General features: G+C 38.2%; 1 protein-coding gene across 5 annotated transcripts; it reads right to left on the minus strand.

Annotated features, from left to right (window-relative positions):
• Positions 1-494: 494 nt before the first annotated feature.
• LOC104112280 (uncharacterized) lies at positions 495-16,650 on the minus strand. Of its 5 annotated transcripts, none has more exons than XM_018776352.3 (10): positions 16,144-16,282; positions 14,452-14,601; positions 13,240-13,361; positions 11,176-11,383; positions 6,313-6,856; positions 5,987-6,238; positions 5,708-5,899; positions 5,550-5,624; positions 2,390-4,855; positions 495-1,155 (listed from the first exon to the last, which is right to left on the minus strand). In XM_018776352.3, the coding sequence occupies exons 3-10, from the start codon at positions 13,337-13,339 to the stop codon at positions 859-861; spliced, it is 4,134 nt and encodes a 1,377-aa protein (XP_018631868.1). In that variant the 5' UTR covers positions 13,340-13,361; positions 14,452-14,601; positions 16,144-16,282; the 3' UTR covers positions 495-858. The 5 variants fall into 5 exon arrangements, with proteins under 5 accessions (XP_018631868.1, XP_009620450.1, XP_009620447.1 ...); XM_009622155.4 differs by having other exon boundaries at positions 13,231-13,361; XM_009622152.4 differs by lacking the exon at positions 14,452-14,601 and having other exon boundaries at positions 13,231-13,361; positions 16,144-16,650.
• Positions 16,651-17,300: the final 650 nt, after the last annotated feature.

Here is a 17,300-nt window from a genome sequence, read left to right on the forward strand (position 1 = left end):
AAAAAATGTTACAAACAAACAAGTAATTAAACTCAAAATCTTAATTGACAAACCTATAATGCTACTCCTATTGAAACTAAATTATTTCTAATATATTCACTAGCACGACACAAGCTATTCTAGCGATTAGTAGCAAACTACAATGTGTTGAATATGTTTCCTTTCATATAATTTAGATTTATCTTTTTGAATATTTAATCTTCTATAAACTTTATTCTTGAGTTCCAACTTGATTAATATATTTTCGCTCGGTTAATATCTTTGTTTAGTTTTTTTTACGTTGTTTTAAAATAGTTGATGGATATATACTCTGACTATCTTTAATGTTTTCTTAATTCATCACTCTTTAAAGAGTAAAAATATCTAGAGAGTTTGCTAAGTCCTATAAAAATATGTATGTTATTGCATTCTACTTCTACTAGTGACTTTTACATGACATTTTAAAAAATACTAAAAATTAACCGAACTGTACCGATACCGAAGAGAAACCGACATTCCGAAAAGTCTAATTTTAGTTATGCATAATAGAATAACCGAAAAATTAGTATGATACAAATTTTAGAAAAAACTCGTCCGAACCGAACCATTGACACCCCTAGTTACCTATGAATAAACACACAAATAAAACAAGAAGATACAAGAAAATGACACTTTTGACACTCCGAGGTAAATTCCTACATTCCCAGGTAAATTCAACTATTAATTATAAACCACTCAGTACATTTACAACCTCACATGCGTTCAATAGTTTCAACATATTGTTATCACAAATTGAATATCTTGTTAATGCTCAGATATTAAGAAAGTGAAAGATTCAATCCAGTCTCAAGCGATCTGAAACTTTAGAGAACATGTACTTTAAGATATCCACAAACCATGCATGGCTTGCAGTTGATTGAAGTCTGTGTACTTCAGAGACATCTTGTAAAGCTCTCTCAGCTTACCGGCATCAGCAGACTTATTTGAGGCGCTGTGCTGAGAGTTGGCTGAAGATCTATTCGTCGTTGGAGAGAGTGAGACAGACAACATCTTCTTCAACAGCATCTGCAGCTGGCTCCAATATTTATCACAAATCTCAACATTGTCATTCCTCAGTGATGTGTTTCCAGATACATGGCGAGCTTCAAGCATACAAATCAGAGCAGACTCCAGAAGCTGTTACAGTAGTATTTAATCAGTCATTTGCCGTTTAAAGGATATATTTTTTCGTAAAACAAAGCAATAAAACTTGAAAATTATGTTTTTAAAAGTTCAGATAATTATGGCAGAAATATCTGCTTAAATGTACTTGAAAATATTTTGGCATAACATCCTAACAAAAGCTTTTTTTCCATCCTAACAAAAGCTTAAAAAGTGATTCTAACTAGCACATGTTCTTATCTAAACTTAAATTGGGATATCATCCTCCTTTCTATCCCTTATTAAAAAGTATACAAGTATTACAACTTTAGGTCAGGTTCAATAGGTTTAAGAAACAATGAAACAAAAAGTATGAAATGGATAAGACGAGTCTTTGTGATTGATAAGAAAATGGATATTAGCTAGCTCAAGTGAAGATTGTTGAAGATCAAGGAGACAACTAATTCCATCAACCAATGTGGAATATGTTAACACCACTGTTCCTCTGCTCACATTAGGACTGGACAAGCGGAGTTGGGATTGTATCTTGGGTGCCCAACATTAGGAAACACAGCAATAGGAATGGATCTAGTAGCAATAATATGAAAAAGAAAAAAAGATTGGACCTAACTCAACCCAAAAGACTAGCACATGAGGTGAATATTGCCCAAGACCATATAAAAGAGACAACAACCCATTCCCTCAACCAACGTGGATACTTTAACACTGATTTTCAACATTTATTTCTACACATTGCATTCTTTGTTACTAAACCTACATGCACCAGAATCACCAAATGGGTACAGCAAATGCATTCTCAGACCTTTTAAAGAAAAAGTATGACTAGATTTATACTTCAGTGGCATATATAGTAAAAGCTCATCGGGCCAATAGTCGTTCGTGGATATATTAAAGCAAATAGTGTGTAAGATGCAACACGATCATTTAAAGCACATTGACAGAAAGCTAGACAAGCCACTGTTGAAAAAGAATGCACGGATATAGTCAAGAAAATCAAGTGTAAGCTCAGAAAATAATTAATCAACCAACACTGGAAACAAAAGAAGATGAAGATTGAAAAGATTCTATAAAGCACAGAAAAACCACTCTTATAGTTGGGGAAAAAATGAACATCTATAGTAAAAAAAAAATCAAGCTTTTTTCCTCAAATGGCTAGATCAATGAAAAAAATCAAGCTTGAGATTAAAAAAAAAAAAAAGAGACGAACTTCGAAAAGATTCTACAAAAGCACAAGGATGTACAATCATACCATGTTAGAATGAAGAAAATTCGACAGATTCAGTAGTAGTGCAGCTCGCTCTATCAAAATAGCCAAGTACATCACGGGGTGTGTCTTTGGTCCGTAGAAATCCATGGATTTTTGCCAGTTCCTCTCTGCCAAAGAAGCATATTGCTTTACTCTATGAAGAAAGCTATTTCCGCCCTTGGAAGAACTGTTTTCCTGGTCTTGCTCCAAAAATTTCAGGCAGCAATCCCTTTGGTAGCAAGCCAGCTGAAAGTATGCATACACAGCCTCCTGTTTCCGTAACTCACCCAGCGACTCATAGACAGATAAAGCCTCTCTAATGGCATCATTAGCTGAAATCTCATGCTTTCTACGGTCTCTCTTAGGTTTACTAACACAGGAGCTGAAAGAATCCTCAAGGACACAGTTCTCGTAAACCTCAGCTAATGTATCTTCTCTGGCCAGTAGCATCCCAAGCCTTAGATATGTATGAGCAAACTGAGTATATACTTCATTTCTCAAGTTGCTTGAATCCAAATCTGATTCTTCAGTAACATTATTTACGACCGTTTTTGCTGCTCCATAGAACTTCAAAGATTCCCTGTATTCCTGCTTGGCAGCTTGGAGTACTTGCCTGTATGCATCATGAAGGATAGCATGTCCCTTGAGATTTTCAATCTTTGCTACCATCTCTTCTGCTAGTGCTCTCCTGCCATGACCTAAATTGCAGTTTATCAATATAATGTTGGTGTGGTCAGCTACTTCTTTAAATGCATTGATTGCATCAGCAAAAGCAACTTCAGCTTTATCTAGCTCTTTTCTTTCCAGCCTCTTACGGCCTAACTCGTTACATACCCATCCTTTCTTTTTAAGTAAAGATTGTAAGTCTGCTGAATTAGTAAGATGTCCCACCATTGCATTTCTGGCTTCTTCATAACAGTTCAAGGCAACAGAGAGATTGAAATCAGCATCTCCAACTACAGTACCTCTAATGTATTTAAATATACCCCCAATTTTCCGGTCAGTTTCTTCTTTTGATGTTTCCGAACATGTATGCACTGAAGTACCTTCAATTTTCACTCCCACAGCACCATCATTGTTATAACAGTCGGTAGCTCCTGATTTTTTTGCCTGTGAAATATCTGTCGATTTATCAGAGATTTCCATTCCGGTAATATTTGTATTTTGCATCCTCAGCTTACTCTCAGATGTGCTGCTTTCGCCCTTTTGATGAATCTTCACAGAACATCCAGAATGTGCAATGGAGTTTGCTTTGGTATGTGATTTTTTGTTCTTCTTTCTGCCATAACTTTTTGAACGTGAATCTCCACTACTACTGCTAGCACTGCTGCCACTGCTGGCCCTATCACTCTGGCAGCTGCAATTTAACAAAGAACATGAGCTGCAGTTTTGAATAGACTGTCCAAGCTTCTTCTTGAGCCTTTCAACCTCCCTCAAAACTTCAGATGACATCTTTAACCCTTTAGATAAAGATTTTTGCTCTGATTGCATTGGCATCTTATCACCATCTGTCAAATGGAATTTAACATACAAGTCCCCAACTAGTGTCCAAGCCTTAGCCCAGAAGAGGTAACCGTCAGATAATTGATCATACGTGAAACAATCATCACATAGTGAGGACCCAGGTTTTTCACTTTTATCATCAATTTCAACTTCGGTTGATGAACACAAGACCATGGAAGAAACAAATTTTGAGTCTTCCCGATGTTGAGGCATTGATCCATAAACCAGACATGCCAACTCTATCACCTTCAAGGCTTGACCCAATTGTCCATCTTCTTTATAAGCTTGTCCAAGAGCCAAGTACGATTCTCCAAGCAATAGAACTAGTTTCCACAACTTATCATCTAATTTTGAAGTTGGAAGCCATTCCCGAATGTCACAAACTTCAATACAGTCAGCATCCCCACATGCACAAACAGAGAAACTCGGTGCTGAAGACGGTTCATCCTGCTTTTTGCCACTGTTCTGCAGATCCATTTTGTTGCTTTGCATTTGACGTTTCCATCTAAGGGACTTAATAGCTTGAGAAACATGATGTATAGCAGCCAATTTAGTGGAGATTAGATCAGCAACAGTTTGAACCTTAGGTGACATTTTTGATAAATCACTTGCTGCAAAGCTTTTCTCTCTGCTATCTGGTGCATCTTCAAGACTGACTGTATTTCTTCCCATTGGCGCTGTAATTGCTCTTGGCAAAGATATAAGCACATCAGATGTTACCCCCACAGGATCATCAGATTCAATAGCTGGCAATGTTTCAACACTGTTATCTGGTTCAACTTTAGGAACAAGGGAATCATGGGCACCTGATACCGAAACTGCAATCAAAGATTCAACTGGTTCTTCTTCAGCATCAGCACCTGTGACTTCAGACTCCCTATGAAGTGCTTCAGATGACAAATCTAACTCTTCATCATACGTCAGAAGGAGTCTTGCAAATTGTTCATGAGCACATGCACGTACAACCTATTTGCCATAATTTCATGTTATCAGTTGTCTATTCTACAATATAGAAGAAACAGAGAGCTTATGTTTTGGTGAAGTGCCTTTTACCCAATGTAGTAAAAGATAGAGTTGTAACCAAAATATGTTTCTTAAAAACCTAGCTTTTCACCACCTTTGCTGCCAGCAAGGAAGCTCAGATATGCAATTTGAAGCTAATTTCTTTAAATTTAGAAGGCTAAAGTACTATGGTGAAGCAAGCAAGGAAGCAACTTACTCTCCACTGTCCTCTCAACACTGAATATTTATAAAAGCAGAAAAAAAGAAAGCTGCCAAACCCATCATATGTATGATACAATATGCACGGGTTCCAGTTAGTTTTTCCTTCTGTTTTACTTTCATGAACTTTGAGAAGAGAAACTGAGATGAGTTATTTCCTGCATGGTTTACATTTTACAACAGGTGGTTGTTCTTGTCCTTTAAAACCACATTACAAGTAAAAAATCAAGTCAGAATTGCAGGTCATTTCTCCAGAGTACTTGGCAAAGATGGAATATGGAAAGGTCCATTAAACTATAGAGAGGCACCTTTTTGCTAAGGACAAGTAGTAAAGTTCAAGACTCAAAAATAACACCGGCTTTTAACATTTTCTTGTTTACGCAAGGAGATAATGAAAATAGACTAGACACATTTTGCTAATACTATTGAGACAACATACCAGATGATCAGGCTCGTCCAAAAAATCAAGACATTTTCTGAAGAAACTCGCACATCTAGACTTGTTTTCAGGAGACTGCAGTTAAAAAATTGCAGTATTAGCAACAGCTAATCAGAGGGTATTGCAGTTATACTAATTAACACAGTAAGATCCCAGACCATTGAAAGTGAAAGCCTGTGAGCAATCCGGTACAATATCATCCCCAGTGAAAGTAAGGGATCACTTCTCCCTCTATTTATTAGAGATGGCACAGAGCTAGAACTATCATCAGTGTCATCGACAGGTCTGTTTTGAGGTATGACAGATAGATCAAAGAGTTGGATAGCATCTTCTCCCGCACTTTTGTATAGCTACAGAAAAAAATGTAATGCCAATTAACGCGACAATGAACAATAAAGAGCTAAAATACAGTATATCACAAATAAGCAGCACAATACCCAATATGCACCAGGATCTTGCTTGCAGTTCTCCTGCAAGAATCTCAATACTGAAAGCCCGTTTTGCTGAACAACATTTGGATGAAAAGCAGGAGTACCATCCTCAGATATGCCCTTTAGGAGAAATATATCATCTGTTTTTAGGAGTTCATAACCCTGAACAACACCATCTTGATGATAACATATGGCCAACTCAGGAACACTTGCCATGACATTATCTAGCCATGCATCTAGCCATGTTAAAGGAGTGACCTGTCAAAATGCACAGATTGCGGTTAGACACGTTGACAAGGATATGAGAGTGGAGAAAGTTAGTTACTGTTTACCTGTCGTGAAACATCCCACAAGTGCAAGCTAACTGCAACATATTTGTCATTGCTGAAGATGAGTAAATCACTTCCTAGAAGCATACGGAAATGGTGAAACTGCCAAAATAGAACCCTTCGGAATCCATCATTACTAGCTCTTCTATACTTTTCAGACTCTTGCACTGAGTACCTCGACTTTTCTTTTACTTGTGAAACCTTGTTTCCAGAGCCCTGATCCTTAGTTTTCCTGTTCTTTTTACCCCAAAAACAATCACCCTTTTTGAGCTTGTTATATGTGCACCGCGGGTTAGATTGTTCTTCCTGGGTAGAGGTTCCACTTTGCTCATAGGAAGTGCTATGCTGAATCGGGTGATCAGAAGACTCAGGTGAACTTTCTCTTGATTCAAATTGCCGCTCCTTCGATGGTGTATGGGTCGGTGGACAATCACATGCCTCCATGCGAACTGAGTGCATAGCGAAATTTAGAAACAAAGACTGATCTGCACATTTTGGTGGGTTATTATTTCTTCTGATCAATTTCTCCCCCTCTTCAATGTCAGGCCTGCATTTGGCATTGCAGTTGAATCTCTTGTAAATGATATTCTCATAAAACCATAAATAGATTCTACTAGTACAGATAATAATAATTGTCAAATTGTACACCAACATCAAGAAAAGTTTCACCCTCCATAAGAAGTTTACCTAAACTGTTCTTGAAACAGAACTACTAGTCCATCCTAAACTATAATAGACTTGCTAAGGACCCTCGAACAATTTTATATCTTTTTTTCTTACGAATACCAAAATATTTATTTGTTGGCTTTATCCATTGTTTATTTCACATAGCTTACACCATCTCTTCGCAATTTGTTTCAACCCATTTTACTGGATGTGTATTGGTTTTGCCTTTAGAGTTAGCGTGAACTGTTTGTCTTGTAGAGAGCGCATGTAGATCATATATTGACTTTGATTTTTGAGGAAAGATATAGAGCCCGTTTGGACATAAGAAAATTTTTCTTTTTTCAAAATTATTTTTGAAAACAATGTTTGGTTATCAAAATCTTACAATTTTTCCAATCTCACTTGAAAATGCATTTTCAAATTTGAAAAACTGGTGAGAACCAGTTTTTCAATTGAAAATGGGAAGGTTGCTAGTGTTTAGTTGCAAAATATATTGAAAAAAAGACATCCAAATATATTGCAAAAATTATAACCAAGCACAACTTCATCTTCAATTCAAATTTTAGTGAAATTCCAAATTTGAATTTTTTTTTTTGAAATTCATGTCCAACCGCCTACATAGTTGTATTAGAAAGAGCAGTTGCGGGTTCCAGAAAAATTGTTCTTAGAGCATACCACAATTCAAAATTAGCATTTTAGGGAAGTACACATCCTCCATCCAAAAAGACATTTCCCCTCCTCCGATCCTTGACGAAATTGGGCAGGCTTCTTCTATATGTGCCTTTTCCTTGCTACTACCAGAGGAATACAAGACCATATCATTGCTAGCACTAGGAGTTTTAACCTCCGAAAGGGTCTCACCGTTTCCTTGGGGGTCAGCAACCTCTGAAATTAACACCCCGCTGCTATAGGAATGTCCAGAACCATCAGTAGGGTAGCATGGCGGAAGAGAGCACGGAACCCTTGGCGGCATATTAACTGAAAATACTGGTCCGACACTAACATCAATTGGGGCATGCTCAACAATCTCCCTAGAAGAAGAAGAAGCTTTAAGTGTGGCCTCAGCACAGCTAAGCCCAGGAGCTGGTGAGGGGTTCATAGATCCGGGTCCATCAAAGGCGGGGTGCCGTGGATTAACAGTACCATCCTTAGCCGGTTCTGCCCCTGCAGCAGCGGCCACCGTAGAGGGGCACATGTCACTAGAGCTCGGTGAAGGAGTGCCACTGTGTGAAGCATCCTGGCCAGAGGAAGGAGGAACGACTGTTCCCATATGCTTAGGAGCCTTATGGAAGGTAGGCAGATCCTGGATGCTGCCTTGGTGGCAAATGAACTTGTAGACTCCAGAAGGAAAAATAGAGAACTCGGCTTACTTTGCAAGTTAGATCTTGAGAAGGCTTTCGACCATGTCAATTGGAAGTTCCTGGACTTCATTATGATGCGGATGGGGTTTGGGGAAAGATGGAGGGGATGGATAAAGTTCTGCATTTCCTCAGTCAGATTTTCTATCCTAGTTAATGGTAGCCCGTGTGGTTTCTTTGGCAGTTCCAGGGGTCTCAGGCAAGGTGACCCCCTATCCCCATGTTATTCATTCTAGTGATGGATGCTCTGAGCAAAATGATGGATCGTGCGGCGGGCGGAGGTTACATGAGAGGATTCTCAGCTCCGATTGGGGTGCTCAGTGCCCGAAGAGTCTCACATTTGCTTTTTGCGGATGACACACTGGTTTTCTGTGATGCCGATATGGATCAGTTGACCTACCTGAAGCAGGTCCTGCAGTGGTTTCAGTTAGTATCAGGACTCAAAATCAACATCGGCAAGTGTGAGATTTTCCCGGTAGGTGAGGTTACTAATATTGATGCCTTGTCTGGTGTTCTCAGATGCAAGGTGGGCTCCCTTCCCACTACTTACCTGGGCCTCCCTTTGGGCGCTTCATATAAGGATACTACGGTTTGGAATCCAGTGATCGAGCGGGTTGAAAAAAGATTAGCAGGGTGGCAGAAACAGTATTTGTCAAAAGGAGGTAAGGAAGTGCTTATCAAAAGCACTTTATCGAGTATGCCCACCTATTACTTATCCCTGTTGCAAACACCGGTGAGCATCACAGAAAAACTGGAGCGACTTCAAAGGAACTTTCTGTGGGATGCGTCGGATGGAACTAGAAAGTTTCATCTAGTGAATTGGCAGACAGTCACTTCCCCAAAAAAGGGGGCTGGACTTGGAGTGAAAGATCTTAGGGTATTTAACAGAGCTTTAATGGGAAAGTGGCTGTGGAGATTCGGAGTAGAAGAGCATGCTCTATGGAGGGAGGTCATAGTAGAAAAGTACGATTCAACGGGAGGGGGTTGGAGGACCAAGGCGATCACAACACCTTTCGGGTGTGGCATGTGGAGGAGTATCATGTAGAATTGGGAAGCATTCAGTGGCAACATCACTTACAGGGTGGGAGATGGAAGGAGAATCAGCTTTTGGAATCATAGGTGGTGTGGAGAGGATACTTTGAGGGTCTCCTCCCCTCACGTCTTCAGAGTTTCAAACCAGAAGGAACTGATGGTCCAACGGATTCGCAAGGAGTATGAAGGGAGGGTAGTATGGGACCTCTCATTCAGGAGGAACATGCAAGATTGGGAGATTGCGGAGCTTCAAGTATTGTTGGCATTGCTATACGGGCAAGACATGCTCCAGCCATCCTGTGACTCTTGGAGATGGGCCTTGCGTAGCGATGATTTGTTCACCGTAAAGACCTTTTACCAGAGTATGTTGGTGAGAGAGGAGACCAATTTTCTATACTCCTCGATCTGGATTCCTAGGGCGCCCACGAAGGTGTGCTTTTTTGCATGGCTAGCGGCAAGGGGGGTGATCTTGACTGCTGAAAATCTCCGAAAGAGGAATTACACTTGTTAGCTGGTGCTACATGTGTAAAAGCTCTGGGGAAGAAGTTGATCACCTTATGTTGCATTGCCCTGTGTCCTCTGCATTGTGGAGGTCAATCCTGAATCTTTTTGGTGTTCAATGGGTAATGCCAAGCACTGTAAAGGAAATGTTATATAGCTGGGGCGGTTTTCGTAGAAGAAGAAAGCAAAAGGCGTGGAAATTCGCCCCGTTAGCTCTCATGTGGGTAGTATGGGGGGAGAGAAATAGGAGAGCTTTTGAGGAGATTGAGTCTCCTTTTTCACATCTTAAGAATAGCCTTTTATCTTTGATCGCTTTTTGGTGCACTCATTTAGCCCCTACTTGTATAGAAGATTGGGCGTCTTTTGTAGAGAATCATGTTCTGATGTAAATTCTCTACGTCTTGGGTATACTTCGTGTACACAGGAGTTCTCTCCCTTTTGATTAATACAATTTACCTTATCAAAAAAAAAGGGAAGTACACATTATTTGGCAAGAACTAAAAGGAACAATGAATACTCAACTTGAAATGGAAGGAATATATACCAACAACATTTAGAATCCAAACTTCTAAAAACAATTAATTTTGTACATATAACTATCATTTGAAAGCTTAACGAAAAAACTATTTATGCAATAATTAACTAATGGATTACTTTCAACATCACACCCTTAATCTTCAGTATCCGCTTTTATGAGCAGAATGCTTGGTCCACAGTGTTACCTCTTCCTCAGCTCAATCAGTTGCTTGGCCCTAAGATTCATCTATACTGTATGAATATATACTACTTACTGTCCATGTAGTTCCAAACACTGTATGAATATATACTCCTTACTCTCCATGTAGTTCCAAGAATACAAGGGTTTCAGATGAGAGAAAACTAGATATTTCTATTGTCTAAACAACATCATCTATCACAATTAACTTCACAACAGAATAGTTTAAAGATTATGCATCAACAATGTTAATATTGGGCCCTGGAAATTCGGTTGATTCCCAACAATTTTTTGTTAATAATAAAAAATTACATCCTTTGTCCTAAGGAGAATTGCCACTTTTAAAAAGGGAAAAAATCCAACTTATAGTACTTCTTATGAAACTTTTACATCTCTAATTTCATTTTCAAAAGACAGATTCATGCTTGTCTAATTTCACCCCAAAGGTCAGAAAGTGACTGTCAAAAAGCAAAATAGTACAATTCAACTGGGGTAGAGCCATAAAGGAAGAATTAGCACTCAGAACTTCAACTAATAGAGGGACAACTGGATTGAAATTCAGAAAAGGTTTTGCATGTTAGAAGAGCACATTACCCCGTGTTTAAAACTAGAGTCTGGCCAACACGATGTACTGCAATTGATAATCGAGCCTTGGAGTATGGAATCTTAAAGATTTGCTTCAAAATATCAGTTGGGGCAATGACATCAATCTCATCTCCATACTCCACCACACCTGATACAGCAAGAGCTTCACCTTTCCTCGCTAGATTTGATGTGTGTGTGCCACTCTCCCATAGTAAATCTGCAAGGTAAAGCAGAAGTTAATACCTCTGTCACACTACAACAACGATTACATGTTAAAACTTTTATACACATAATCAAAAATTTTAAAGCAAAAAAAACAACAGTTGTGGGTTCGATATCCATTAGATTATCCAAAAGGACGAACACCATCCCATAAAACCAGGAAACCAATGATCTAATTAAAAGATGCTAACTAGCATAACAAAAAGTTAGAGGGGCACTCGTATTTGTGCAAAAGCAAATGTGACTTTTTCACGATCACAAACAATCTTCCTTTTTTTTGTGCGGCTGTTGAACAGCTCTACGCATACAAATGAAAAATAGAACATTGAACACAAGAACACCGTCCGATTCCAAAGGGATCACCAATCTCATAGTAGGCCCTTCCTAGTTCCAATTTAAAGGGAGCTGCCATCTCATTCAAACTAGATCACTGCGGGCTCCATGGGTTTCAGTTTATTAATCATAGTCTGTAAAGGTTCTGTATCTAAGCTCCTCATAGTCTTCAGACAATGAAATGATTAGTTCCCCTGCTCAAAAAGCAAGCCAAACCCCAAAGTCTTTTTCTTTTGGCATCCACAAAATAAGTATATTACTGGGAGAAAGTACATCCAAAAGAGTGACGGTAGAGTGAGGGTAGAAAGCTAAGAAAATCTATAATGCCAGCAGACTTGGTGACCTTAGCCATGTTGCACCAAAAATTAAGCAAACATACACATCTGTGTTTAAGATTAAGAATATTAACACTTATGTCATCAAAGATTTTAGCATTTTCTTCTTTGCTGGGATAGTCTTCCAAATTTAGTAGGACGCTCTACTTCTTTAGACATGCCCGCTTTTTCCCTTGGTAACAGAAAGTCCAGCAGAGTGCAAGGAGAAACCTATCTGATGCTCAAGGCATTAAAGAAGAAATATCAGACTTGACTAGAAATATTACAGCGGAGGAACAAATGAATGACATCCTCAGCATCTTCTTCACAGAGTGAGCGTCTATTGCAAGTGAAATGCCTCTCTTCTAAAGGTTGTTTAGGGTAAGACATTTACTGCCAAACCCCAAAGTTATAACACTAGGGCCCACGTTTCAGTCTTTCCGCCATTTTCTTACGGTTCAACAACTAAGCTCCCCCTATAGTCTTTTCTTTGGACAATTAACTATCCACTGAAACGGAGTTGTACTTCAAAGTCAAAAAGATCCCATTTAAAATAAAGGCGGGCAAACATGCACTTAAACCACCTGGCGTTCCTACCTTGGAGGCTCAAATTTTAATTCCACCCAAAGCATCGCTGAAGTGGAAAGGTCATGCAAGTTCTTTTTATAGATTTTCAAGGAATACAACAATGCATCCAAGCCTGAGGAGTTCAAGCTGCAGGTGAAGAATGGAGAAAGACTGGCACTGAAACTTAACACATGGATTAACGGGTGAACAAAGTCTGGAAAGAAAATAGCTTCTGATGGGTTAAATACTCCATAGTTCTGTGAATATTTTCCTGATCTTTCCCCAGAGTTCTTCATTTTCTTTTCAAACAAATCTTCTTTTTGATGGTGGGGTATGTAAATCTTCTTAATGTCAGTATACGGCTTTCTAACCCTAAAACATCACCTCTGAGCAAACAGTTCAAAAAGAACGTTTGAGTGACTGTGACACTAGACTTGCAACTTGTTGCAGAAATTATACCATAATCTTCTGTTCATGAAGTCCACCTAAGTTATGTGAACTCAGATCTAAGTAATCCGATCAGTCCTTCGACTGTAATTTATTAACAGTACGAAACATATTAACAGTTAAAACAGTACAACACAAACTAAAAGAAAAAGTTACCTCTAAATGAGATAATAGAACTAACAGTCACTACCTGCACTGGTCCTTGATTGGGTGGCCATTAATGGGAGTACCTTCTCTGGAATACTTGAAAGCAGTGGCAAAGTGTTGAGATCAGTCTCGATAGGAATCATCCGATACCTTGGAGCTCTAACCCTAAAAGTTTTTAGCAAAAAAAAGAACTGAATAAAGCAATTCAAGGTAATCACCCTCTCCGACACAGAGAACACTTGGAATCCAAATTCAAATAACACCTAAATCATCACATGCACAAAACCAATTGGCTACTACCACAAAGGCTTCAAGTTTAAGATATCTCATCAATGTCATTCACAACATTCGCAACACGTGAAAAGTTCAATATCAGAAAACTGCTTCGACATTGCCAATCTCTCAAACAGAACTGAAGTTACATAATAAGTACAATACAATAACATAGACACTGCCTTATCCAAAAAAAAAAAAAAAAAAAAAATAGACACTGGTGCAACAGTAGAGTTGCTCTTATTGTAAGTTGTCAATCATGGGTTCAAGATGTGAGATCTACCTCGTTGCAGAAAGATAGATTGAATAAAAGGGCAAGGCTGTGTAGGCTATATGCCCACACTAAATCAGGGAGCACTCGGGTACACGTAAGACTTTTTAAATAATACAACTCAAAGTTAACATCACATTTTAAAGAGTTTTTAACTCAAATGCTCCCTTAAGTTAGAGGGTTACTCTATTTCCATCCTACTTATGTAATGTTTAACAAACAATCCTTCAAGTCAAAATAAAACAGGGGGCACTTTTGGTCCAGTATAACAGACCCCTAACGGATTCAATAAAAGTCAATGAGATTGACCATATATGGTCCCTTAAGTTTGGATGTTGGTCCAATGACATTTTTCTTATATTATTATACAACACAAAGAAAATAGTCTTTCACGTTTATAAAATGGGAGCACGTTACTCTAGCCAAATGGAAACCTAACCTTAAGTTAGGAGTTTAGTCCATTTCCATCCTTCTTATATAACACTGAACAAATATAATCCTCTAAGATTATTTTTTTTTTGATAAGGTAAATTGTATTAATCAAAAGGGAGAAAAAAACTCCCGCATACAAGAAGTATACAAAAAAGTAGTAATCCTCTAAGATTTTTAAACATGGGTTCGTTCCCCACATACGAATTAAAGAAAATGTGGACACATTTGGTCATCTGGAAATGAAAACTTGGAAACAAAAGGAAGTGAAAGGCTGGGTACTTGGATTCGAAGTGATGATTATCAAGAGCAATGGTGAACAACTCCTTATCATAGTAAAATTCAATCTTTTTCTCTGGTATTATTCGACATTGCAGATTTTGTGTGCTTTAATCTGGTCAGTGTTTCACAAGGCAAAGGAGCAAAGTGTACCTATCAAAGGACAAGGTATGTTAGTCCCCAGGCACAATGGGCGTACTCGGTGAAATTTTAATTCAATATTTTTGAAGAAAAAAAAACTGAAACCTACAAAAATATAAAGCTTATCGAGATTCGAGAAGACTCTTTAAAAATTTCCTATCAAAAGCAAATATGCATAAATATTGAGTTAACTATCGAGGCAAATAATATTCTAAGTCACCAATTCTCAACTACAATAACATATTACACAAGTTACCCTCGATACATTAAAATAAAAATATTCAGTCACATACATAGCCAACAATCCAAGGCATAAATCGTGCTAGGAGCATTCTTGGGGCGCATACAGGATGTAAAGCGTACATTGAGCAAATAAGCCACCCATTTAGGCATTAGCCAAATGAGATTTTAACGTCTCGTAGCCTCTTCGGGACTTTTAGAGGTCATTTGCCCCAAGACGAGTCACCAAAAAGTCCCAAGTTTTTCTTTTAAAACATTGATTATGGTATTTGTTTTCTTGTCTTTTTTACATAGTTTGTATAAGTCTACGCAAAGCAGTCTTTAGTTTAACATCATATAAACTTTTGATGAAATTTTTCTAGAGTTATAATATGTTGGACCGAAAGTTTCTCTATCTTGTAAACTTATCTACATATATCTACTGTTATATAAGGAAAAAATATGGACCAACCCCCAAATTTAACAGGCCATATGTAACCAAATCCGCTTACTTTCAATGAAATTCCTCAAGATTCTGTAAGACCAGACCACAAGTGCCTCCATTTTGTAAAAATATATCACGAATCACGATATTAGTTCAGAGTTAATAAGAAGGAAAAATATATACCAACCCCAAAATTTGAGGTAAGAACACTCGTTTTGAAAGAGTAGAAAATGCTATACCCTCTTTGTTCCAATTTATTGACATTTTCTCCTATTTTAGAATGTTTCAAAATGTTTGACACCTTTCCTTTTCTAAACAACTTTCACAAGTTTCAACCTCTCAAACTCACTAAAGTATTCAGATATTTTCCCTATCAGGCTAACTTTTTTTATGACTGAGAAATTGGCCTTGGGCCAACCCTTAGGACCAACGGCAGCCTCCGAAACTCGCGGATAATGGGCCCGCCCCTCTACTGTTCTCCACTTAAATACAAGGCTTAGTTTGCACGACGCAAGGCCCGAACCTGTGACCTAAGTCACAAGTCCCTCAACCTTTACCACTTGAACTAAGCCCTAGGGGCTTTCTCTATCAGACTCTCATTTTTTAATAACTTTAGTCTCTAGGCCAGCTTGCACGTACCTCGAGTACATGCTACGTCTCACCCTCACCGGCATAGGTAGTCGTAACTCTATCCACTAACTTATCAACTATTACTTCAATTCTTTCGTACGGTATCGTTAATATAATAAGTGACTACATCGTGTTGAATAAGATACCATCATATAAAACGGAATCAAAGAGCACAAACTAAATGCTAAATTGCAAAAGAAAAAGGAAATGGACCAAATAAATACAATTTGAAGCTAAACAGAAGGAAGATACGTGCGTACCTTTCAGCGGAGGGTACAAGGGCAGAAGCATTGAAATCATGGAATGCGTTATCTGTAGGGACAGGAATGGAACCACAGAGAAAGCCGACAGGTTTAGGGCGTGCAATTTCGAGTCTTCCTACACACTGTAACTCTCGGGAGCTTGACGCCTGCTTCTCCATAGATAATAAAGAAGAAGCTAGGGTTTCTTCGATCTTCGTTCTGACGTTAGTGGAAGATGATTAGACGGCCGGACGGGATCTTGTGCTGTGAGTTTATGTTCCAGAAGATTCGAACGGAAACCAGAAGAAATAGAGCTACTCATGTGAAAAAATAGGAGACTATTGGGCAGAATTCAGTAGAGAAGAAATGATTTGACGGAAAAAACAAAAAAGAAGAGAAATTTTGATTTTTATGTTTACAAAGAACCTATAGAAGGTCCCGGAAGGGACGGCCCAGTTGGGTTTGGCGGGGACGTCACACGGGCGACGCGGGATCAATCCACCTTCAATACCCCTCTGGGTTTGGCGGATGACGTGGTGACGCGGGACCAATCCACCTTTAATGCCCCTATGCGAGTTCATTCTTCACTATTATTTTTAATATTTACATTAAAAATATTTGTTAGTGCTAAAAAAAACTGAAAGTATGTACGAACACTAAAGTTTCAATAATTGAACTTCAATGAAATATTAAAATATTTATTAGTAAATTTATTTTCAAATGAATATATATTCAAGCGAAGTTCTTACTTTTTTATGCCACAAAGTTGAGAGGAGGAAGAAGAAGAAGAAGAAATTTATTTACTTTTCTAATGTATAATTTATATTCAAGTGAATGTATATTCAAGTAAGGTGCATTATATTTTACCAGAAAAACATTCGGGATGATACAATGTACCATGAAGTACCTCTCTTATAGGGGCAAAGTACACAAATAGCCACTTTTACAATTGCTATTTAAATATAATCAAAATTTACTAAGTATTTAAAATCCTGCCACCTTAGAGGTATGAAGTTTCAAAGTTCATATAGAAATCAAATTTCAGACCTTTGGACCTAAAGTTAGACTCTGGCAGTTCAAATTTCAGATCCCCAAGGTCTGAAGAATGAAGCGGAGGAGGATAAGCGGTCAGAAGTTTGCGAGATCTAACCAAACTTTAAATAATTTAAAAGGAA

Source organism: Nicotiana tomentosiformis, chromosome 6, assembly GCF_000390325.3.
Source record: "Nicotiana tomentosiformis chromosome 6, ASM39032v3, whole genome shotgun sequence".
Classification (NCBI taxonomy): domain Eukaryota; kingdom Viridiplantae; phylum Streptophyta; class Magnoliopsida; order Solanales; family Solanaceae; genus Nicotiana; species Nicotiana tomentosiformis.

Coding starts and splice junctions, on each gene's coding strand:
- LOC104112280 (XM_009622152.4), bottom strand. CDS start 16,304: ATGGAGAAGCAGGCGTCAAGCTCCCGAGAGTTACAGTGTGTAGGAAGA. Junction 13,362..16,143: donor CTTGTACCCTCCGCTGAAAG/GTACGCACGTAT, acceptor AAAAACTTTTAG/GGTTAGAGCTCCAAGGTATC. Junction 6,239..6,312: donor TGTGGGATGTTTCACGACAG/GTAAACAGTAAC, acceptor GCATTTTGACAG/GTCACTCCTTTAACATGGCT.